The sequence below is a fragment of the Gopherus evgoodei genome, chromosome 22, assembly GCF_007399415.2.
Source record: "Gopherus evgoodei ecotype Sinaloan lineage chromosome 22, rGopEvg1_v1.p, whole genome shotgun sequence".
Taxonomy (NCBI): domain Eukaryota; kingdom Metazoa; phylum Chordata; order Testudines; family Testudinidae; genus Gopherus; species Gopherus evgoodei.
In genome coordinates this window covers 12,295,502-12,312,564 of record NC_044343.1, presented here as the reverse complement: position 1 = coordinate 12,312,564, position 17,063 = coordinate 12,295,502, and the positions used below count along the sequence as shown (strand labels likewise).

Sequence of the window (17,063 nt, the reverse complement as noted above, 5' to 3'; positions counted from 1 at the left end):
TAGGGTGCCAAAAACCCTGGTGCCGCTCCTGGGGGTAGGCGGAGGGGTAGGGTGACCAGATGTCCCGATTTTATAGGGACAATCGTGATTTTTGGGTCTTTTTCTTATATAGACTCCAATTACCCACCTCCCCACCCCCAGTCCTGATTTTCACACTTGCTGTCCCCTTGTAGGGGGAGCCTGCCAGGGGTCAGAACCATGGATGGGTCATTCCTTAACCATCCACTAGGGGGTTCCTTGCACGTTCCTCAAACATCAGGCTGACCCAGCTGGGCCGGATGTGGTACAGGGACTCCCATGCTCCTCGCAGTCACCATGCAAAGCCAGTGGGGACCGTAGCACTGCATTCAAGCCAGCTGCAGCCCCAACCCTCCCTGAGCAGCAAAGCCCATCATCTCCCCACCCCCAGCCAGAGGCAGTACCAGACCAGGCAGGGACAGCTACCCAGTAGCGAGAAGGCATTTCGTGTGCTCTCCAGGTCAGCAGCATCGTCAGTTGCCTCAAGGTGCGTGCAATGCCCCTGGTTGGTGTAATGGAAGGATTCAGCCCCACCTGCAAGGTTAGAGATGGACCATGCTGACACCAGTCCCCAGTTAGTTCCTTTAGTTCCCTTCCACCATGACCAAGCAAGATCAGCAGAACAGCCTCACTACCTCTGTCTCGCCTCCCACAGCTTCCCTTAGCTACTGGGGTAGCTACGGCCCTGCTCCCAAGCCCAGACTCAGATCCCCATCCCCATCCCCACCCTGGTGGAACACGGCCAGACACCGACGCAGAAAGCTGTATGTCAGGGGTCGGCAACCTTTCAGAAGTGCTGTGCCAAGTCTTCGTTTATTCACTCTGATTTAAGGTTTCGCGTGCCGGTCATACATTTTAACGTTTTTTAGAAGGTCTCTCTAAGTCTATATATTACATAAAACTAAACTAGTGTTGTATGGTAAAACAAACAAGGTTTTCAAAATGTTTAAGGAACTCCAGGGAAGTGGGGGAAGGGGCCGGTGGCTTGCTGCACTCAGCGGGGCGCTCCGGCCCGGGAGCACGGACCCCGCCGGCTTGCCGCACTGGGCAGGATTTTTAATGGCACGCTGGAGTCCCATCAGGCAGCAGCATGCTATTAAAAAAAAAAAATCAGCTTGCATGCCATCTTTGGCATGCATGCCATAGGTTGGCGACCCCAGCTGTATGAAGCAGCCACATTCTTGGTGCTAGGCAAGAACTAAGAGTCCCTTGGACACAAAAGCTGAGCCCTAGTGTCAGTCCGGGGAGGGTTTTAAGAATTCGAGATTTGGAACACACACGAGTTCAAACTTCTTTGCAAAAAGATAAGTGTCATCCCGCCCATCCCCCCAAATATCAGTGTGGTGGGTTGATTTCAAAATAAAATTGGTGGGCTGAAGGGGAGCCAGGCTCCCACAGCTCTGGAGCCAGCTCCCTGGGAGCCCCCAGACTGCAGCAGTCTGTCTAATGGGCCGTCCCAGTACTGGAGACCCTGGAAGTCCTGCAGGCCCCAGCAGCCTACCAGGCAGCCTGCCAAGAAACCAGGACGACGAGTTGTCAGGAAGCCAGATTGGAAACCAGGCAGGACTGAAACCTGAGGAACTTTGTCCCAACCAAACCCCCTCTGCAGAAAGCTTTGATTTCAAAGAACAGGCAAATTCTCCATGGAATAATTGTTGGAGGAGCTCTGCTTGTCCTTGTGAACCCAAGCCATGTGTCGTGTTTCTTCCCCATACGTTGCCAGAAGCATTTACCTTTTCAGTTTGCCTGCTATGAATATTGTCCGACCAGCCCCTGGTTCTCATGCTGCGCTACAGGTCAACAATAAGGGGACAGGTCCTTTAGCCCCAGAGCCACCCTGGTAACCTCACCCACCCTCTAGGTTCTCCCGTCCATCTCCACAGCCCTTGTTTGAGACGTCTTGTATAGAGCCCACCCCAGCCTGGCGGCTTCCCAACTCTGCACTACCCAGAGCGGCTGCTGCAGGGACAGTGCCCGGGGACAGCTGGCTGGGCTCTTGCTGGCATGCTGGCTGCCCGGGAAGGCACTGCTTTTCTGCCCGTGGGGCTTACCGAGGCCCAAGCCTTGGAACTCCGGCAGCGTGGCCGACGCACACAGCTGGTAGAAGATGTGGTAGTTCCTCTCAGCTTTTGCCTGCACAGAGACAAGCAGAACAGCTGGTTTGGTCTAGATTTTCCTGGATCCCTCCACCTCTTGCTACCTCATTCCTCTGGCTAAAGGAACGCACAGGCCATGTCAGATACCGCTATCCCCTCCTCCACAGTAACAAGCCTTGCTAGGATGAGTATCTGGCCACCCCATGCTTAGTGGCTGGTTCACATAAGAAAATAAGGGCCTACTATAGCTACCAGCAAAGGGAGTCTCTCCCTGAGCTCAAGAGGAAGAGCCTCCTGCTTTTGGAATGGAAGGGTCTGAGTTCAGACTCCCTCCTACCCAAGCGGGAGCTCGTGGAAGAGCACTGCAGTCTGGCTACATATGCAAATCTTTCAGGTCTGCCTGGATCTCAGTCATCTTCCCATCACCACCACCTGCTCCAGCCAGGAGGGGGAGGCACAGAAGGCAACAGGGAAACATTTCTCTAACTTCCCCCATTGGAATTTCTGGTCACTGTTTCTGGAATAGGCATTTTAATTAGTTTGTTAGCAATATGGTGGATTTTCCCTTTAAAAAACTGGAAAGCTGCATTTTAAAAAGGCTCATTTCCAAAGTAGAAAAAGGGCACTTCCCCCCAGTCAAAAATGTTTCCTGCTTGAAAAAGTCAGCCAGCCCTCCTGATAAAAGACAACCAGGTCTTTCTTTCACCAATTTGCTCACTGGAAGGGGGTTAAGGTAGCAATTTTGACCCAAGATGGGAACCTTCTAGCTTTGACGCCTGCCTCGGTCGGCCAACGGAGCTCCTTCGTGTAAGCGAAGGGTCTGTGGAACTTCCTTCCCCATTATTGTCTGACGGAGCCTGGATTTGAAACTTTCAGTAAGCCAGCCAGGCTCAGCCACTTCCTTGGGCTTTCCCACCAGCGGGAAGTTTGCTAAGGAGGGCATTCGTTAGGGTGTAACTCACTCACAAGCTCTGGCTGAACTGGTTGCGAAAACCACACTCGCATCCAGGTCCTTTTGGTTGGCAGGCTTTGAATGATGGGGTCTTAACTTTTCCATGAGAATTTACTGAAGTTTTTTTCAGGCCTTCCCTTTTTCCAGCTTTACCACAGAAAACAATCAGTGATCCTGGGGGCCTGTTGCGGGGGGGGGAGAACACCCCCCCCCATTTTCTTTTCACAAGAGTTAAAGCATCACAATGAAAAATTAAAAGACTCTCCATGGCCTTTGTTGTGTTGTGTGCAGGGGGAGGAAGTCGCAAGGTCTGTTTCCTGTTGTCAAAAAGGCCCTTTTAACTCTCACGTTTTTGTTCAGGAAGTTTCCTGAAGCTCTCGGCAAGCTGTGGCTGCACAGACCGGGCACGTCGGGGTGGGGGGAGGATATTGAGACGACAGATTAAGACTCCCATGGAGCTTTGCATCTTGGTCAGCAACAGGGGCCCAGCCCAATCTTATATGAGCGAGCAAGGGCCCTGGGGGAGGAGTGTGTCCAATAGTCAGAGCACATCATGCAGCTTCACCAGACATCCATGCACCCCGCCAGCCCTGGGCAGGTCATGGTGCCCCCGACACCAGCTGCATGCTGGGAGTGCTGCCCACGGCACACAGGGGCTAAGGATTTCGGGTAGTATTTGGAGCTTGCATTGAAGGAATGCCCCAATATAGGCGTAGGGACAGCCCTGCCCACTAGCTAGCAGGGGGAGCCAAGAGGTGATTTACTTCACCCCCAACTCAGAGGGCCTCAAGGGGGGAGTTCCCTCCCTCCCTCTCACACCCACACACTCCCCGCTACCTCTCAGACCCTTCCCAGAGTCCAGTTCCTCAGCATGCTGAGAGCCAGAGCCTGGCCGAGGCTGCAGTCCCAGCCCAGGCAACAGGAAAATCCAGTGAGCGAGGGGACTCGTCAGCCAGCCCTACGCTGTCTCTAAAGGGGCTTTGCTTACTCAGACCCAGTCGCCCGCTCAGCGACATGCTGGGCTGCAGTGCCCTCCCCAGTGCTGTTCTACACCCCCTGCCCCGAACAGGGCCCACCTGGAAGGTGAGGCGGGATTTCTCCAGCAGGTAGGTTTTCATGGCGGCCCCGACAATGTGATACTCATGGCTGAAGCAGATTTCCACGTATTTCCCAAAGCGGCTGCTGTTGTCATTCCTGGTGGTCTTGGCATTTCCAAAAGCCTGATCGGGAAGGGAAACGGTGCTTAGCCCTTACATGGCACTTTTCACCCTAGATCTCCAAGCACCTAGCCAAGAGCATCCTTACCCCTCATTTTACGGGTGGGGAAATGGAGGCAGGTGGGTGTGGGACTCTCCTGAAGTCACCTAGCAGAGCTGGGAACACAGCGTAAGTCTGAGTTTTAGTCCAGTGCCCTGCCCACTAGGCCACATTGCCAACTGGGTCTATGCACCCTTCACCTCTGCACACCCCACTGCCTCCACCCACGCTGGGCACACCTGGGACCATGCAGGTACAGGGCTGATCAGTCTGCAAGCCCTGAGCTCTCTCCCCTCCTAGCTGTGTTTGCAGTGAGAAGGCTGGCATGGGGCCGGCCTTAGGCAGCATTCCCCCAACGGTGGGTCCTGACCCTCCAGTGGTCATAGGAAGGTTCTAGATGGGTCACAGACCCAATATGGGGTGGGGGAGGCAGGTGTCACAGTGGCAGCTCCTGTCCCACTGACCTGGACCCAGTTCCCTGCTCCTGGCAGACAGGGTCACAGCATCACTCTTACGGCCCAGCCACCCAAGCTGTTATGACAGGGAGCAGCTGGGCCGAACCTGCCACGATACTGCAAGCCTTATTGAGCCAGGCCCAGATCTGCAGGACAGACTCGCTCGCCAACACATGCAATTGCAAAGAGAAAATGCCATTGGTGGGTCGCCTTCGGGAACCGTGGTTCTAGGGCCTGGTGCCCTCGGGAGACCTCACTGCAGCAGCCTGGAGCCCAGGCAGCAAGAAATCCTGCTGAGAGTTGTATAGAAATGGGGGTTCAGTGCTGAGACAGGCTGAACACTGAATGAGGCCCAAGTTACCTGCTCTAAGCCCCAAACTGAGACAAGCCAGCCTCCCTTGGAGGAGAGGGGCTGGGAACACAGAGGAACTGTGCCCCGATCAAGGTGTGCATGGGGAGATGAGTCTGTGCGGGATCAGAAGAGTCTTTGGGATGCTGAGTGGTCCCCAGACACCCTCATCCAACCCCACGAAGCATTGCCAAGTCACTGGATGTAGCCAGCCGGGCCCAGGGCCGGCTCCAAGCTGGTGCTTGGGGTGGCAGATTCCAAGGGGGGGGCATTCCCGCAGATTGTTTTTTTCCCCCCCTTCGCCACTCCGGACGCCCTGTAGGGGGCAGCAGCACGGAGGAGGGGAGCACCCTGCTGGGAGTGGTGCCAGGTCTGTAGCAAGCCTGGCAGTTTTGGATTTTTCTCCCCTTTCGCCACTCCGGCCGGCCGGCTTTTTTTGTTTGTGTTTTTTGCTTGGGGTGGCAAAAAAGCCAGAGCTGGCTCTGGGGGAAGAGCCCAACTGCCATCAAAGCAGCAGCAGAAACAGGCACTTCCAGCTATCACCCTTGCAAGTGCCAACCTTATTCTGCCTTTGGGTGGATCAGGGCAGCTGGCAGGGCTGCCCCACCAGCTCCCAAACCACAAGCTCAGTGGGCTTCCGGGCAGACACTGCCCTGCAGACTTCCTCTTGCTCTTACACCACCCCTTCCTGGGGGCCTCATTCCCACTCTGATCAGCTTGCAGGGGAAGCTCCTCCATGCTTGGGCTGTGCTGATGGACCTTGGGCCAGAGAGGCCTCCTGAGGTCCCACGAGTGGCCCTCATCTCTGTGCACCACAGCTCTGTGCAGGGACAGCCCTGCCTGCTAGCTACGGCACGAGGAGCTGAGGGGATAGACAAGTGGAGATTTACTTCACCCCCGACTCAGAGGGCCTTGCGGGGGGAGTTCGCCAAACCTTTCTATCCCCCAGATATGGGAGCTGTCTGCTTCCCTCACCTTGGGGAGGCCATTTATCAGAGACCCCACCATACAGCTGCAGTCCAGTTGCTTCCCAAGCCAGGGGTGGGATACCACATCTCCCACACAGAGCAGAGGGGAGGGGAAGAACCCAGGCAGGCTGGGAACTGCAGCTCCCTTTCAGGATAAAAATAAACTGAGTCCCATAGGAAGGGAGCAGAGAGCTGCCTCATCCAAGCAGGGCAGCCAGCCAGCTGACAGGAGATGTGCCCCGCCAGCAGGGAAAGGGAAGCAGGAAAGCAAGGCATGCCAGGCCCCCCGCCAGGCCGCTCTGTAGAGATCCCCTCCCTCAACCCCTTGAGGGGCAATACTGTGCCAAGCACAGCTGCACAGCGGTGTGGTTAGTGAGAGCAGGGAGGAGACTCTCACTCCAGGGGAAACCTGGTCACCCTACATCCATGGGGAGCTCAGCGCCTCTGCCCTTGGGGCGGCTCTGCTGCAGGGGAGCAGCCAGTCCTCCAGCAGAATCCACCCCCGCTGCCTCCTTAGGGCATTCCTGCAGCCCAGAGGGACCCATGCAGCCCAGAAAGCCCATGAGTGGAGGAGAGGGGCCCCTCTATAGCCCAGTCTCATCTATTAGCAGGAGTCTTCCCCCACCCGCACCAGCCCCCTAGGCATGGCTAGGAAGTTCAGCCATTTGAAGACCACACAGATTCATCCTGTATCAGACAGTGGATCTGGAGCTACTACCCCTGCTCCTTCCCTCCCCTCCAGCACACCCACAAGAGATGACCAGCACCTACCTCCATGATGGGGCTCGAGGCCAGCACCTTCTCCTCCATGCTGGAGTCACCCAGGGATCCCCCGACAAGGGCAAAGTACCGCATGGCATATTTGGCCGACGCCGTCTTGCCAGCACCCGACTCGCCACTGATGATCAGCGACTGGTTCTTATTGTTCCTGCGGGAGGCAATGAGAGCCCATCGCTGTGGGAGATGGGGGCTCCGCGAGGGCAGAGACTCAGCAGGAAGATGCCCTCTTTAGTCATGGCTGAATAGCCAGACGCTAAGGAGCCCAGCTGGGGAAGTCGCATGTTTCTCCTGGCCCGGAGTTTGCTCTGAATGTCCCAGAGGATCTCCCAGATGTGGCTGGGCCAGGAGTTCCCCAAGGGCACCCTGGGGACCATCCGGCCCCTCTCAGTTGAGTTAGGACAGGCAGCAAGCGGTGTCAGGGTGGAGCGGGAGGGATGACGGCTGATGTGGACTGGATCTGAACTTGGCTTAGCACGCTGGGGCCACGGGGGAGCCCGCTGCACCAGGGAAACTGAACCCATTTGATTCACCCCACTCCCTGGCGGTTCTATGCACCCATCTAACAGGGAGGGAGAGATGGAGTCTGGTCCCCCCTGCTGGGCAGGCTCAGCACTGCAATCCCATCTGGGGGGCTGAGAAGGGGTCAACCCCCAGCATTTCCCTACTCCCCTCCAAGGAGAAGCACTGAGCAGCTTTTCTTGGGCAGGGGAATTTTCAGACAGACCCTTCCTCGCAGGGTTGGGTTTTAAGTGACGCTCAGCTGCACTCCAGCAAACCAGCACCACACACTGCAGGAGCCAGCCCCACCCATCCTGCCACCACTCCTCTGCCTCACAGAGACAAATGCAGATTCACCCTCCCCACCTGTTTCCACCACCCTGGCTGGGAGCCAGTCCCAGGGAGCACTGGGTTTTATTTTAAAGACAGCTGCTCCTGGCTCAAGGAGCCCCTTCCTTCCTCCGCCATGATGCCCCAAGAGAGGTTTTGTTCCCATCCCTCCCCAATAGCTGGGGAGAGCAAGCATCTGCCCCACATACAGCCATTAGCAAGTGCCAGCCTCCCCTGGCCATTCCCCACAGCCAGGCGGAGCGTGGAACTCAGCTCCGTCTGGGGAGGCAAGCAGTAGGGCATGCACAGAGCCCTGGTTACACATTTACCTCCTCCAGGAGCTGCTGAGGTGGCACTCGGCTGTAATTAAGCTGCTGGGGTCCTTCTGATGCAGTTAATAGGCTAGGCTGGCAGGGGCCATTCTAGGGAGCTTATTTGGTCTCATCTCAACATCGTTAGCCAGCTGTTTGGTTGCTTCACCCCTAGATCTCTGGGGCCCCATGCAGAGGTGACCCCTGTGGACCTGGGCATCAGGACGGTGGCATGTACTGAACCAACACTAAGGTTGTACCTTGGGCTCTCCCACATAAGCCACCAGCTCCATTAAATCACAGATGAAACACCCTGGAGAGTCTGCAGTTGCAGACGTTTGTCTTAGGGTGCGTCTACACAGAAGCGGGAGGCGAGGTTCCCGGCTCAGGCAGACATACCCCCACTAGCTCTGACTGACTTGGGTGCTAAAGATAACGCAATGGCAGTGGCGCAAGTGGTGGGTTGGGTTAGCCACCACCAGAGCCGTAACTAGGTATTTTTGCGCCCGAGGTAATATAAAATTGTGCCCTCCCCCAGGGGCGACTCTTTGGCAGCAATTCAGCGGCAGGTCCCTCAGTCCCTCTCAGATGGAAGGGCCTGCCGCTGAACAATGAATGAAGCAGCGGCAATAAAGCCTGTAATTTTGAGTAATCAACTCATGATTTTTGACTGCTTGGGCTGGTATTGTTGCTTCCAAGATGGTCTTTGGTTCCAGTCCAATTCCAATCCAGAGAGGGACTCCCAGGTTAAGAGAGGAGGGAGGTGCTGGATATCAGCAGTGGCCACTAGGGATCAGCAAGTGTCCTGAGAATGCTGGGAATGGGAGGGGGTGCAGGTTCTGGGAGAGAGTTTGGGGATGGGAGGAGTGCAGAGGATGGGGTTTGAGTGTGGGAGGGACTCAGGCTGGGACTGGGGATAGGGTGTTTGGTGTGGGATGGGCTCAGGCAGAGGGTTGAGGGCGAGGCTGCAGAGGAGGGGTTTGAGTGTGGGAGGGGCTCAGGCTGGGACTGGGGATAGGGTGTTTGGTGTGGGATGGGCTCAGGCAGAGGGTTGAGGGTGAGGTGGGGGGGTGAAAGCTCTGACTGGGGGTGTGGGCTTTGGAGTGGGGCAGGGCTGGGGATGAGGTGCTGGAGGGGCTCAGGACTCAGGCAGAGGGTCAGGGTGCAGTGGGGGGTGAAAGCTCTGACTGAAGGTGTGGGCTGTGGGGTGGGGTGGGGCAGGGCTGGGGATGCGTTTGGGGTGCAGGCAGGCTGCTCTGGGACAGGGGCCAGAGAGGAGGACTCCCCCCAACCCTTTCCCTGCCAGCAGCAGCGAGCTCTGGGGGAGGAGCCCCCCTTTCCCATCCCCCCCAGCAGCACACTCACCCCCACCACTGTCACTGCATGTGCTCCTGAGAGGGGCCCTAGGTCCAGGAATCTCCCTCGCTTCGCCTGCGGTGGGTGCCGGGGGAGGGGGGTGCTGCGTGCACCTCCTCCCCTGTTGTTGCCCCTGACTGTAGCCTCACTGGGGGTGAGGGATGGGGCTGCCTCCTTGCCCAGCATGGAGCAGGAGCGGTGACTGCGGGGGGGGGGAGGGCGGGCTGTGCTGCTGGAGGGTCCCATTGGAAAATGAAAGGGTTGGGGTGCAGGGAAGGGCAGGCTCAGAGTCAGTCTGCCCTGGCAGTGAGATGGGGGCTATTGGACCCTGTGGCAGCAGTTGCTGCAGGGAGGCAACATGGAGCTGCTCCGCTCCAGGCTTGGAAGGGAGGGTGGGGGGGGGGAAGCAAGTCAGGGTCCGGGGACACTTGGGGGAGGCAGGGGGCACAGGTGGGGCTGGGGGGAGATCATTCCAGTTATAAATCTCTGCTAGTGGCCTCCCCCCTCCACCACTTTGTGCTCCCCAGTTTCGTGCACCTGAGCCAAGTGCCTCACCCTTGTTACAGCGCTGGCCACCCCCACACAATGTCAGCTAAAGCTCTAGATACACACATGGGGGAGCCACCCCAGCCACAGCCACCCTGCTATATTTAGCAGGCTGGCTTGGTCTGAGCCAGCGTGGGTACATCTCCCCCAGCAGGAAGCGACACCTACACTGGAGATGTACCTTGAAGGCAGACGCTCCCACGCTTCCCTCTAGAACAGGGTCGTACGAACTAGCTTCAACCCCCCCCCAGCTTGAGTACCACATACAGGCAGTCGCATGTGTGTCAACACATGTGGACCCATCAGGTTACTGAGCCATCAGAACTTGCTGAGAACTTCCCTCAAACCACATGTCATGTTCCCACCCCCAAACTGATCAGCGCCACATGCTTCAAGGGAGCAGACAAAAGGCCAAGGAACCAGTTTGTTGTGCAGCAATTTCTTTAGACTTCCGCACCCACACAGATGGTCAATTCAAGGATTTAGAGAGCCACGGCCCCTGCTGCAGACTGGCCCAAACAGAACGGGTCTCCCACTATTAAATTCTGGAGAGAGAGAGAGAAATTTCTGGGGACTCCCACTGCTTCCATTCTATTAGTTTCTATGGGATTTCTCCCCAGGGCACTGCTCTGCTGCTCAGTCTTAGCCCAGCTGAGCCACGCGCTGGGCCTTTTCAGAGGCTGGGATTTTCAGAAAGGCAGATGCTTGGCTTCAACTGCCCTTCAGCCTCTGAAAACCCCGCCATGCTCTGCGCTGCTCAGATGGGCCACCAGGTTCCTCCCATTGGCCAAGGTTGGGCACTGCTGGTCATGCCCCACAGGCTCGCTCCAGGGCGCCATCCAGCCAAGTTCCAGGCCCTTGGACTCTGTTTCGCCTCCCCGACACCTTTCCAGCTGTGGAACACTTCTCCCCTGAGCCCAGTCTCACTTCTTGTTCAGTTGCTCTGAGCAGCTCACAATATGGAGACTAGGAGATCCCCTATGCTTCCCACCCCCAGCCAGGATTCCTGATCTGTAACATTACTTGAGATCTGCAAAGGGGTGGCACCCACCTCTTGCAAGCACCCCCTGCTGGAGCATGCACGTGCCTGCAGTTTCTCCGCTCACAGAGCTCCCTGTTGGCCGCTGCACTTGTCAGGAGGGTCTTTGGTGACTCAGCCAGAGGGCTGAGTCACTCTGTCCATGGGTGGGACAAACAAACCCACCCCTTCTGGGGTGCACAGTCCCAAGTGTCCCCACTGTCCTGCAGCCCTCTCCGGGCTCAGCCTTTCACCAGTCCAGCAGGGCCCATCACAGTACTGCTTGGTCCAGCAGGGTTGCAAGGCTCCTACTCTGGAGCTGAGCAGTGCCCAGAAGGCTTCTTCCCTGGGGACTCCTTGCCCCCTACCTGAGTCCTCAGTGACTCCAGCCCTCCTGTGAGCCACCCCTCTTGGGCTCAGTTCGTGGAGTCAGCCCCTTCCCTGGGGTGCTGGTCCTGCAGTTCCAATTCCCTTCCTTAGGGCATAGCCACTTCCCCTGGTGCAACCCACTGCTCTGAGTCCCAAAGCAGGGACCCTTTAAACCCTGTGCTGCATCCTTTTAACAACTGCTGCTCAACATTTCCCTAGGTCACTTCCCCACAGCCCAAGTCCCAGCAGCCAGCCAGGATCTCCATCCTTGCTCCCATGGTCCCTGCCAGCAACTGCCTGCTTAGTCCCAGCAGCCAGCCAGGAGCTATTCTCAGGTTCCCCTTGTCCCTGTTTAGCTGCCTCATCTGTCCAGCCCCTGCAGCCAGCCAGGAGCACCTCGTGCTCTGCCAGTCCCTGCCAGCAGACTGAACTCACGCTGGCCCTGCAGCTCCTTTTATATGTGCCTGCTGGGCCTCTCTAGGCAGCTTGGAGGACTCTCTCCACTGTCCTTTTCTGGGGCAGGGCGTGGCAAGACCTTGAGGCCTCCAGCAGGGGGCCTACTTCACCCCATCACGAGATCCCAGCGCTCAACATAACTTAAGTCCTGTTTGTAGCTAATCAGCAACAATAGCCCATCCCTGGGGATGGAGCTTGGAAGGACCTGGGGTCCAGAGAAGTGGGGGGGTTCTTCTGCACCAATCACTCCAGCAGGACAAGAAGCCAGCCAGGGATGCGTATTTCACAGCATGCCAGGTGCTACCTGCCAGAGCTCTGCTCACCTGGACATCTGCTTGTACGCGTCCTCGGCCACGGCGAAGATGTGGGGATCCATGTCACCCATGTTCTGGCCACTGTAGGCATAGATAACTGGCTCCTCGTAGATGGGCAGCTGCTTGTAAGGGTTGATGGCGAGAAGGATGATACCTGGGGGCAGGAGGGAGGACATTCAAACCCAGCCACGAGCAGAGGAGCGGAGCAGGAGATGCCGTGAGAGGGATCCCCCAGCAGCTCAGATTAAGCTTGGGGTGAGGGGGCGGCATTTGAGCCAGCACTGAAGTGAGCCATGGCAGGTATTTGATGTGTGCGGCCATCACTGGGGGACTGGTATGAGCCTCAGTACCATCCCCCCAGCTGCCATTTTACAGCGGGAGGGGGGCTAGGAGACAGAGGCGATCACTCCTCCCAGGAAGAGCAGGAGGCTCATTTGTGGAGGGCCAGAAAGCAGTGACCACGTCTGGTCTCAGGTCACCTGGAAAGCCAGGCATGGAACCCCGGTGTCCGACTCCCTCTCCCCTCCTCCAGCCGCTGGATCCTGCCCCCTGGGGAGCGCTGCGGGTTACCGAGCTCAAGGACTCCCCCACAGAGAAGAGTCCCAGGAGAGCCAGTGACCAGGCGCTCACCACAGTAGGTGTAGATGGTGTTGGTCTCCAGGAAGCGAGCCCGGAGCGTGTGCAGCACGGCCGGCTCGTGGAGGTAGCTCAGCGCCACGAGGTCGTTCTCTCCTGACAGGTAGTCGGGGTTGCGCAGGAAGGGCAGCTGGGGGCACTGGGGGTTGAGGGGGAAGGTTGATTCCTGTCATGGGGAAGGAGGCCAATGGAGAACAGCTGAGTTTGCTGGAGCCAGTGCCCTCAACCTCAGTACAGTGTAAGTCACTGCTCTAGCCCCCCTGGAAGGCACTTGGGAGGCTTCCTATGAAGCCAGGCTGGGTCACCCCCACCCAGTAGCAGCTGCTCTCCCCAGCCCAAACCTGCTGTCACCCCCAATCCCCTGCCACTTGGACTCTAAGCCACTGTCACCAGACCAGGCAGCGCTGCACAGGACAGGTGGGATGCCAACCAACCCTTTGTCCTGCAGAAGGGACTGAGGGTCCTCATGGGAGAGATGCCGGCTCACCCTGCCGGGAAGAACTCCCTCCCTCCAATGCAGCAGGCAAGGGGTTAGCGCAGGAACACAGGCATTTGCCTGTTCCCAAAGCCACCTGCCAGGCCAGTCGGAGGTGGAGGATGAGCAGGCTGGGATGTTGCCCTGCGTACCGGTGTGCTGGAGGAACAGGTGTGAGGAAGCCCAAGTTAGCCATGACGAGGGCCCTACTAAATTCACGGCCATGAAAAATGCAAGACAGGCCGTGAAATCTGGTCTTTTGTGCGCTTTTACCCAACACTGTACGTATCTCATGGGGAGACCGGCATTTCTCACGGCGGGTCCTGACCCAAAAGGGAGTTGCAGGGGGATCACAAGGTTATTTTAGGGGGGTGATGGTATTGCCACCCTTATTTCTGTGCTGCTGTCAGAGCTGGACGGCCGGAGAGCAGCAGCTGCTGACTGAAGACCCAGCTCTGCAGGACGCAGCACAGACGTAAGGGTGGCGATACCATACCATGCCCTCCACACTGCTACAGGTGGCGGCGTGGCCTTCAGAGCTTGGCTCCTGGCCAGCAGCCCCTGCTCTCCAGCCACCCAGCTTTGAAGGCCGCGGCACCACCAGCAGCGCGGATGTAAGGGTAGCAGTACTGCAACCCCCCCTACAATAATTTTGGAAACCCCTCTACCAAAAAACCCTTCTTTTTGGTCAGGACTTCGACAATTATAACATCCTGAAATTTCAGGTTTAAATAGCTGAAATCATGAAATTTACTATTTTTAAAATCCTATAATCGTGAAATTGACCAAAACGGACCATGAATTTGGTAGGGCCCCAGCCGTGAGCCACAGGGCTGCTTGGGGGGTGGGGCGCAAGTGGGGCAATTTGCCTCAGGCCCTGCAGGGGCCCCCACAAGAGTTTTTTGGGGCCCCTGGAGCGGGGTCCTTCACTCACTCCGGGTCTTCAGTGAGAATTGGGTGGTGGGCCCCCCCCGCAACTGAATACCCCAGGCCCCCTGAATCCTCTGGGAGGCCCTGATGAGCCATCAGCACCTGCTTTGTCCAGTTATGCTTTGAGGCACTTGTCAGACGTACCTGAGCAGCCTCCAAGCCATTGGCAGTTACCCTCTAGCAGCGAAGCCAGGCAGAGCCATGGCTTGTCTTAGGCAGGGCCAAGCCCTCCGACCAGGCTTACGATTCTGTCAGGGAGGTCACGGAAGTGGTGACTTTGAATCAAGTCGGTGACACATTGGAAGTGGCAGCAAACATGCTTCGTGAGACCCCGCAAGCAGAGTGGGCTTTGCAACCTGGTGCGTGGGGTTGCAATGCCACTGACATTTGGCCTGTCCATCCCTCTGCAGATGGAGACGGAGGGACCAAATCTCAGTGGCACGGCAGTGCGAGCCCAGGTGCTAGGTTGCAATGCCTGGAGCCTGGCCCCGTCCCACAGGACAGGAGCTGCTGCTACTGCAGTGAGGTGATCTTGCTCTCCAAACCCGCCCTCAGCACCCACACTACACTCATGTACACTGATGTAGTGACCACCACCAGGTGGGGACCTTCCCATGGCTTTCCCCAGCACTAGTGCCCTGAAATTCACTGGCACATTAGGCATCGCCGGCGGGGGCCGAGGGCAGCACCTGCCCTTGGCAGAGGGGAATGCCATTCGCAGGGGGAGCGTTGGAGGACAGATGCCAGTTCTGCAATGAGGCCAGGCACTCCCCATCCTGTCTGAAGCTGCCAGGGCACCTGTTCCCCTGGTCGCAGCAGGGGGCTGGACACAGAACTCCAGGCAGCCCCAGGAGAGCAGTCTGCTGCCAAGCTCTGCAGACGCCATTCCCACCGCAATGAAAGTGTATTTGTCAGAGTGACTGGGCAGACAACAGGACCCTCCATGGGACAGAGCTCCACTCCCGACCACAGAAGCCCCCGCTGTGCCTATTTCACCAGACTAAGACCCTGTCAGTACCTGCTCATCTGCACTGTGCTTACCTGCAGCATGGATCTGGGACTGCTCCCACCCCAGGGAGCTATGCAGCTTAGAACAGTGTCTCCCCCCGCACCCCATGCACTGGAGTTAGTGTGTGTGGAGGCGGTGGAAGGCTGGGGTGCCACCTACTTGACCCTGCAGGGCAGAAGGCTCCCTGCCTTACCGAGCCATCTTCCAGGCGGAGATGGAGGAAGCTGTCTCCTTCCTCATAGCCCCTGGTTAGTTCTGCAGATTTCCAGACTTCCAGACAGTCAGGGATCCACACCCGGGTGCCCTGCAGGAAAAGCCGGGGGAAGCCCAGAAACAAGACAAGCAGCCACCATTAGACACAAGAGAAGAACAGGGCTTCTTCCGCTGAGCCCCTCCCACAGCAGCTGTGCCAGGTGCAGACCCCCAAACCCACCCCCAGGCTGAATGAGTGAGTGGAGGGATGCCAAGGTACGAGGGGCAACCTCTTCACCCAGCTACAGGAGGTCACTTGGGAGCCTAGCTGTGCTCTTCACTGGCCATCTCCAGGGTCTGAAGGTAGCAGGGAGAATTTGGCAAGGCGGGGGCAGGGATGGTAGCGGACACCTGAGTTCCTGCAGTGGAAAGAGGACGAGAACTGGCCAGTGGGAGACGCGCTCCCCTTGCAGGCTTAGGCTGAGACATTCAGCCTCTTTCATTGGCTTTGTCCTTAGTGCTCTGGCAGCTGAAACTTTGGTGGTTCACAGCCACCGTGGCCTTTGTTCCAGGCTGTTTAATGCCCCCTCAGTGCTCACTTCAGCTACCAATGACTCATGGAGAAGAGCCCAGCTTTGCCCCCTTCCCACGCTCTGGCTGGCCAAGGCTGCAGCAGGAGGACCAGCGCTGCTGACTGGGACCCGTCTGGCATGAGCCAAGGGGCTGTACTTTCTCCATCCCCTCAGGCGGGGGAAACCACCTGCTCCAAGACTGGCTCTAGGGACAAATCTCCTCTTACAACACTGGGGAACAGCAAGGACGAGCTCTCAGGCTGCACACAGGAAGAAACCCTCTCGGCAGCTGGCAGTTTGCCTACAAAAGCCCTTCCCAGCATCTGCAGAGAACCGAGCCAGTCACTGCAGACAGGCCTCTCCCTGCACACCCAGCCCCATTTGAAGGCAACGGCCATTGGCAGTACCAGGGCATGTCCATCCAGCTGCAAGGGCCTAGCAAAGCAGTCTGTTATGCCACTCCGCGCAGGGAGCCACTGGAACGAAGTCTGTGCAGGCAGGGGGTGTGCTGACGCCCTAACAGAGCAGGGGCACGAAATGCCCGAGACCAGAAGAGACAGAGCCATTTTGGAGCAGAGCACAAAGGGGGAATGGCCCGAGCCGCTACTCCAGCCGCAGCAGCGTTCCATGGTACGGAGGCCTGAGCATACGCCAGTGGCCAATGCACAGCTGCAATGCAGACTCCTGGATTCTGTTCTGCCAAGGCAGCAGACTGGAATCACCTGAGGAGATGCACATGTGGGACTGGAAGGCCATAAGAAGTGCTGTGGAGTGGGGTGGGCTGGTACGTTCCTCTGGCCAAAGTCAGAGATTGTGCCAAGGGCAGAGAACAGACAGGCCTCTGGGTTCTCTTAAAATCAGAGCTCAGATCTGGGGCCTGACTTGGCACTGAAATTCTCAAGTGCCGACATATGAGCAGCCACCTTCTCAGCGGAGGGTCTGCCAAAGCATGAAGACACCCTAAGCTTATTTCTACCAGCTTCGGTTACATCTTCCCCAAGGTACAAATTCTTCCTTGTCCCTCAGATGGTATTGCTGCCACCACCAAGTGAGTTAGACAAAGATTCAGGAAAAGGACCACTTGGTGGGGGGGGATATTTTGGGAAAACAGGAGCTCCAAGCCCCTTCACCGCCTTTCCTGAGGAGGCTTGAGAATATACCAACTAAATAGGTAAA

At 57.4% G+C, this 17,063-nt stretch overlaps 1 protein-coding gene across 1 annotated transcript in view; it reads right to left on the bottom strand.

Annotated features, from left to right (window-relative positions):
• The window catches only part of LOC115638729 (unconventional myosin-Vb-like), a 45,969-nt gene extending 33,810 nt beyond the window's left edge, over window positions 1-12,159 (bottom strand). The window contains exons 1-5 of the mRNA XM_030540679.1: window positions 12,083-12,159; window positions 6,867-7,023; window positions 4,143-4,286; window positions 2,070-2,151; window positions 445-552 (exon numbers count right to left, since the gene is read on the bottom strand). Of these exons, the coding sequence (XP_030396539.1) occupies window positions 445-552; window positions 2,070-2,151; window positions 4,143-4,286; window positions 6,867-7,023; window positions 12,083-12,144 (553 nt within the window). The 5' untranslated portion in view covers window positions 12,145-12,159. The remainder of the gene's footprint in view (window positions 1-444; window positions 553-2,069; window positions 2,152-4,142; window positions 4,287-6,866; window positions 7,024-12,082) is intronic.
• Window positions 12,160-17,063: the final 4,904 nt, after the last annotated feature.